This window comes from Mesitornis unicolor, unplaced genomic scaffold, assembly GCF_000695765.1.
Source record: "Mesitornis unicolor isolate BGI_N332 unplaced genomic scaffold, ASM69576v1 scaffold6993, whole genome shotgun sequence".
Taxonomy (NCBI): domain Eukaryota; kingdom Metazoa; phylum Chordata; class Aves; order Mesitornithiformes; family Mesitornithidae; genus Mesitornis; species Mesitornis unicolor.
The window spans coordinates 3,920-11,220 of record NW_010172484.1 but is presented as its reverse complement, the minus strand read 5'-3'; the positions used below and the strand labels follow the sequence as shown (position 1 = coordinate 11,220).

The 7,301-nt window shown below is 40.0% G+C and overlaps 1 protein-coding gene across 1 annotated transcript in view; it reads left to right on the top strand.

Annotated features, from left to right (window-relative positions):
• Positions 1–6,855, top strand: part of GBAS (glioblastoma amplified sequence) — an 8,739-nt gene extending 1,884 nt beyond the window's left edge. Inside the window, exons 3-9 of the mRNA XM_010180392.1 lie at positions 1,103–1,197; positions 3,120–3,190; positions 3,593–3,733; positions 4,154–4,185; positions 4,898–4,992; positions 5,814–5,897; positions 6,652–6,855. Of these exons, the coding sequence (XP_010178694.1) occupies positions 1,103–1,197; positions 3,120–3,190; positions 3,593–3,733; positions 4,154–4,185; positions 4,898–4,992; positions 5,814–5,897; positions 6,652–6,716 (583 nt within the window). The 3' untranslated portion in view covers positions 6,717–6,855. The remainder of the gene's footprint in view (positions 1–1,102; positions 1,198–3,119; positions 3,191–3,592; positions 3,734–4,153; positions 4,186–4,897; positions 4,993–5,813; positions 5,898–6,651) is intronic.
• The last annotated feature ends 446 nt before the right edge of the window (positions 6,856–7,301 follow it).

Below are 7,301 nucleotides of genomic sequence, written 5' to 3'. Positions count from 1 at the left end.
TTCCTGCTTAAAGCTGCTTTTCTAGGATCTCATTATGGTTTGCAGAAAATGAACTGATGGTAAAACATCCTTAAAAACGTCCTTGGAGAGTCATTCTATCACATTATTTAGACCATGTAGTGAGAAATCCTGAGGTACAAATTGGTAAGGAGATTTGCTGAAGGTTGTCTAGGAAGTCAGTGGCAGAATCAAGAGGAATCCTCATCTCCAATGAGTCTCAGCCCAGGAGCAGCCAACTCCCTATTACATGGTGCTGCGCAGGGACTCATTGAGCCAAACTGACGAGGAGGGTCATTATTCAGAGAAAAATATTAACAGGCAAATCTCAACCAGACTGATCTACTTACTCATCAAAGTACAGTGCGATGAAAGCTGTCTTAACCGAGCCAGCAGTTGGTAAAACTGAATCTCCTAATGCTAACACAGGCCACTTGTAAAGTTGGAAAAATTGTTAGAAATACTGGAAGCAGTCAAACAGAAATATTGTGCTGGAGGTATTTTTAAGGCAGTTTCACTGGATGCTTTAATGGGTAAGTTGCCTCAAATTATCACCACTCTCTGAGATGGTAGAAAGCAGTAAGGCTGTATACTGTGAATTACAGTCGTCATTTGATCTATCAAAATACCTGTTTTTATCAATTCATCACAACAGAATTAATAGCACTGTAACTGGTACAGAAGACTGTCCTTTCCTATTTCTGTGTATTCTGCCTCCCTTGATAAAGCAAAGCTTTTCCTAAAGCAAATCACCCATGTCATTAAGCTGCATTTTCTGTAAGTGAGACCTCCTAATCCTTTATTTTCCTAATGTGCTGGATAACTTTTTTAGGTGACAGATGTAATTTATTGCACTGACAGAATTCTACCATGCTGTGTAGTTACTGTACAGTCTAAGAAATGGTAACACTTACCTTCGTTTTTCGCGGTGTTGTAGCTGCTTCCCCTGTGTAGCCCATTTCTGTATTTCAGCTTTCTCTTCTGAAAAGTAGAGTTTGTGAATTTTCATACCTTAATGATAAACGCGTGGTGATTTGTTATACATTATCAACTGTAGCCTCCCTGAAGGCAATGCAACACAGTGTCTGTATTCCTTGTTTTCAAGTCAAGAGGTGCTGCCAAAGATTCATGAAGAAAAACACTACCCATGTGCACTGGTGGGGACTTGGAACACGTGGTACGGAGAGCAAGATCAGGCTGGTAGGAGATAGAAGTACAACAGAATGTAAAACCATGCAAGTGAAACGTGTGCTTGGCAGGTTTCTTCTCTTTCAATCATCTCTGTTGACAGTAAACCTTTGGCAATGTGTACAGGGAGGGGGTGTGTGCATCAGTTGTCAGTAATCGTATTAACATTTGCGGTGCTTGCTTTTTGTCTCGTTGAGTTTGACAGTAAAGCATTGATTCCTAAAATTTGTCCTGCTGTTAATACACTTTCATGTTTTCCAGGTTAATAGTTCTGGGAAATGCTTGGAAAATGGGGTCCTGTAATATATTGTGGGCATGGATCGTGTTCCTGAATATTTAGGGTGAAAGCAAAGGCTTACAAAGACAGAGTTTATCTTGCATTGGCCGGTATAAAAGCTTTACTCAGACTATCATACTGTAATTGCTGTATGATAATGAAATGTAAATCACTCACACATCTGAAAAAAATCATTGTAAAAGCAGGATAAGCTAGGCCTTTACTGGAAGAAAATGAAATATTTCTGTTCATGTTCACCTAATTATGCAGATTGAAAATATATTGGAACTAGAAATTACTGAGGAGCTGCTACAGAGTCTAGTGCAGAGAGAAAGCCTGAAAAATGCCCTGGGCTCTGGGAAATTGAAGGGATGGGAAGCCACAAATACAGTGGTGTACAGATATCTGTTATGCAGTTTGTTAAGTAGCTCCATTCTTAGGATCAATGTCGTTGCTTCGTTATTGAAAAATATACTCACGTACACATTGATTTTTCCCGGATTCGCAGCATATTGCAATACTAATGCTGAAAGAAATGCAAAGAAATAACAGTAGATAAACCAGACAATGTAAAATGCAGTTCTGAAAGTTGCAGGGAAGCTGGGGAGTGAAGACAATTGAAATGGGAATAACTTTGCCAAGTCTCACTCGTTGCTTTTGTAGCATCTTAACATAGACCTATCTGTAACTGCATCCACAGCCTGCCTTGAAAACGTTACTGCAGCAGTTCTAGCAGTGTAATAAAGCAGATTATGGGGATTTCACTTGTTCAGTACTTGTGCCCAAGCTGTCTTAATAGTGGGTGGATCTATCAAATTTGCCCTGGGGATAAGGCAGCAGAAGCAGGCGCACTGGATGAATCTGCTGTCAGGGTGAAGTGCTACCATCAGTCTCCAGGTCGCTCTCCTGGAAAAGGCACAGATCTGCTTTAGAGAAGAGAAAATAGCCCTTGTGATTCTTGGAGGTGAAAGATTGTTGCCTTGCTATGTTAAGTGCTCGTAAATAAATCTTGTTATGATTTATTAAAGGGATTTATTATGATTTGTTGAAGAGGGAATGCTCTGAAAAAGCTCAAATGTAGATACTGAAATTGTTTCTATGGGGGAAATCCTAGCAAATGTAGCAGGTCTAGTATGTTCAGATGGCTTCTGCTCAGAGATAGATAGACAGACAGATATTTTAATGTAATGTTTACCTCAGAAATAACATTTGCATCAGTTTTCATGTCCTGCAGAAAGTGTGTTGCTCTTTGTGCTTGAGTAATTTATTGAACTTAAAAAATCTACCCCTCTATTGCTCTTAGATGAAATTGGTGTAAAACACATTTTTGGAATGAAGTCATCCTCTTCTAATTGATGTCAGTCTCAATTACATGCACAGTTATCACATCTTCCTAGCATGGCAACAAAAAGTCCTGTCAGAAATTTCCCTGTTATCCTCAGAGTAGGTTGCAAAGCCTTTTCAAAAAGCATTTCGTTATTCTTAAAATGTTCCAATGTGTAGTGCTTTCTTTAAAGAAAATTGATTTTTAGACTCGTTACCTGACTTCTGTTTTTGCGTAACTCTCTGGTATGAAGAACGTTTTATACTTTGACGTTCCGTAAGATTACGCACGGTCTGTGGCGTAGCTGGAAAAGCTTCCTTTTCTCTGTTTCAGTTCATCTGTGGAGGTACGAGGGAGGCTATCCAGCTCTCAATGAGGTCATGAGTAAACTCCGTCAAAATAAGGTAAAATGCATCGATTTTGTAACGATTGGTTCTTTTACTCGGAAGAGAACAAGGAATAGTCAGAGAAAAAACACTGCACATTTCCATACCAGCTTTGACTTCAATATCTCATCACTCCCTGTACAAACTTAGAAGCCTCTTTGGAAGAGGGTTTATTCTTATATTCTGAAATACTGAGGTTTAATACCTGAACGCTTCGTCAAACACCCTTAGTACTGCATAAACCAAGTGGAAATTTTCAAGTACGCCGGGGAAATTTGGATTCCTTTACAGTTTAAAGGATTTTAATGTCCCGAACCCCAAGAAACATTTAAAAGAGATGTAAGCTGCAGTGCGGTGTCCTGCTTTTTGTTGTTGAATCGTAGTGCAAACTTTGACAGCGATCGCGTTGGTTTTTTTTAGGAATTCACAGAGTTTCGTAAAGAAAGAGGTAACATGCTCCTGTCACGCAAGAACCAGTTGTTGTTGGAGTTCAGTTTCTGGAATGAACCTGTACCCAGAGAAGGGCCTAACATTTATGAACTGAGATCCTATCAACTTAGGGTACGTTTCAATTTTTTATTTCTTAAGCTCTGTGCTGTCGTAAAATGTTCAAAGCGTGTTTAGACAATGTAGGTGGAAAGCAGACTCCATCCTAAAATTCTGGTTCTTATCAAAGCTGATGTCTGAGTCATTGTTGCTTTCAAAGTGTGGGGTCCAAAATAAAGGCAGGCTCCAACAAGATACTCCTGTCTGCAGGGCTGTAAGCCCTGTGTTTTCTTCTGAAGGAAACTTCAGGCAGATGACTAAGAAGTAATACAGTAAGTAAACAGAGTAATTACAGATGGTTCTAGTGTGCTTACCACCTGAAGGAAGTGATTTTATTAATAAATAGTGTTCTCCATAAATAAGTGTTGTGAAAACTGTCCAGATATTCAAAGTTTCTTTAAACTGCAGCTTTAACGCTCTGTTTTGTTTCTGTAGCCTGGAACGATGATTGAGTGGGGAAATTACTGGTAAGCGTTGCTTTAGCACTTTGTATTTTCCTCTTTGAGAAATGAATGTTTAGAAATCGGGAGGTGGAGGTGGCAGGGTGGTACCGAAGCCTTTCAGTCACCAAGTTAATGGCATGTTCTGTACTTATGCCACTTGTCACATAGTAGAATTTTTATAAAATAGGTATATCCATAGCGGTGGCAGATCTGTTTTAGAAGATGTGACAGATTTATAGCTAAGAAAGATACTGATGTTATTTACACAACAAATCATTGCATAAGACAGCTGCATAGCGAAGGTCCATGGGAATAAAAAAGCTGTATTTCACTGCCACAAAGTCAGTGGTGAGTGAGTGTGGCAAAGGCACCATGACTGAAACTCAGGGATTTAGTTTTAGGAGAACCTGCTATGAAAATGTGCTGCCACTTTACGCTGTGCCAGCAATTATTGCTGTACTGGATCTAATGGTGAAGACAAAGAATGATTAATGCACAGTCTAGTGAAACTGTAAGCCTCCAACTTTAACCCATCCTAGCTAGGTATATAGGTGTATTTTCACTAATTAATCTTTAAAATCGGTTTACTGTGGATTTTCAAATCATTTTTAATTACTGAAGTGTACTGCAAATGCTGTTTAACATTGGGGTCTCTTTTAACTCTGCTTTCCTTTCAATTATCACTCATTTCCTCCCCAGATCTGCTGGTTTTAATGGCTGCTTTACTCTTCTGTAGGGCTCGTGCCATTCGTTTCCGACAGGATAATAATGAAGCGGTTGGAGGGTTTTTCTCACAGATTGGACAGCTGTATATGGTTCATCACCTCTGGGGTAAATTTGCGTTCTTCGCTTTTTTCTGATTGAATCAGCCCCTAGCAGACTGTAGACTTTGCCCAGGAGACAAGGTCTTTACAAAAGGCAAAGGGATGTCTTCAGAGGCTTTTTTTGTTCTACGCCAGCAGTGTTGGTTTTCGTAGTTTCTGCGTAGGTAACTTTATTTCTCAAACAAGGGGGCAGAAGTGAACGTTGCGTGCTTTGTTCTGTCTCCATCAACAGTTTCTCATGGCCCTTTGTTGTTAGGGAGTCCTTGTTTGCATTTTTCAGTAACATAAGCATGACAAGCCACATCTCTTTTCTCCATCCCCATTCATGCTGAAGTCAGATTTTTACAGCTTAGTTTCAAGCATCACATACACTACTCAATAAAGTCAAGCATTTAGTTACTGCGTCACAGTGATTCATTTCTCTGTGTGGTAGTCTCCATAAATGTTTAGCTTCTTTTCACATTCAGATTGTTTCGACTTGAACGACTCATTGGCTAGTATTTATTGCAGAAAACACGCAGTAGGATCATCGTATCTCAACAATTCACAATGTTATATCCCAGCATTAGAAATCTGACAGCACTCCCAGAACTGTACTCTGCTCCATTATCTGTCTTACCTGTGTCTAAGATTTTCTCTCTCTTCCCCAGTTCCTTCTGTTTGCGTTGCTTTGGGAGCTTTTCCTTCTCCTGGAGAGGAACTCATTTTTCTCCTTCCCAGTGTTCACAGCCTCCTAATTTCACACTAGACTACTTTTAAGGGAGCTGTTCACGTGTAGAAGGACAAGGAGTCACTTCTAAGCTTTGTGCTTCTTATTTCCCTCACCAGCTTACAAAGATCTCCAAAGCAGAGAAGATATAAGGAACGCTGCGTGGCATAAACCTGGCTGGGATGAACTTGTCTATTACACAGGTAACCTATTAACTTCACTGGAATGCTGGGGGCAGACTTTTGTGCGTGCCCTCGTGTTTGTTCTTCATACAGTTGTACAAAATTCTGCACCTCTGATGTCTGTGTCAGTTTTTCTACTGAAGTGCATTTTGCAATCAGTCGTACTAACTCGTCAAAGTCGCCTAATTGCTAAAAAATGGCTACATTAATAGTGATTTTTTTATACAAGCGACTCTCCTGTAGAAGAAGAGATTTGTGTAAATGCTCACGTTTGTGCCTAAAAATTTAGGAAGCCAACAGTGAAATTTATATGAAATTATTACCTCTACTATCTCATGGAATACAGGAACCTTGTCAAATGCATTCCTGTGAAAAGGGAATGTAGACTTTGGAACTGGAAGCCAGGAGATCTCTGAGATCAAAGATAGCTTTGATAGCAAAACTCGCAGGAGTACGCTAAGCGTGTCAGGTTTTGATCCCACAGGTTACATTTCAAAGGGGGCGTAGCAGAAAAATGTAAGAGAACTTTCATCACGGGGTAAAGGAAAATAAATCTTTCTCTTCAGAGGAGCAGACAGATTACATTAAAAAGTGACTCGTTCTCAAAACGACGATGTGTTAGCTACAGGAATGTTGGTTGTTACTGGTGACTTGGCATGCGCTGGCTAGGAGAGTCATTTGAAAAGAATAATACAATATCTGCTCAAACCGAGTGTGCAGAACTGCTGATGATCTCTGTTGGTGAAATTAAACTCTGTCTCCTTTTTTTTTTCAGTGCCCCTTATTCAGGAAATGGAGTCCAGAATCATGATACCATTGAAGATTTCTCCGCTTCAGTAAAGTCCCTGATTTACTCGTGCCTACATATATAAAGTGACAAGTATTTGTCTTAAATTAATTTATGGTATACATTGTATATCATAGTCTGAAGTATAAAAGTACTGTATTGAGCTTATAAAGGAGACCTCTTTTCTTCAGAATCTTAACGACCTTTTGCTCTTAGGATTGTACCGTGAAAAAAAAGAAGTAGAGGACTGTGATTAAAAGGTTTGCCAATTGTAAACAAGTACAGAGACATGCGAGTTCCTCTGTGAGACAGCTCCTCAGGCCAGGTATGGTGTTCAGCATTGCATATCTGCTGCCACAACAGACAGTGCCCAGGGCTCGGTGACAGCTCCAGAATGGGGCGTCACGGCTGCTGTGGCCTTTGTGTAGCATTATAATGACTGCAGATTGTAAAAACAAACGTGGGAGTCGTGGAATTAGAAGCTCTGAAGCCCTCGGGCAGCTCTGAAATGCACCCAGCTGTTCTAGCAAGCCTGAGATCTGCAAGTAGCTCTAAATTTACAAATAGGCAGTCATTAACTGAGGGTAATATTGTTTGTGGGGTGATAGCTTATGGCCAGAGAACAGGGCATTCTGTTT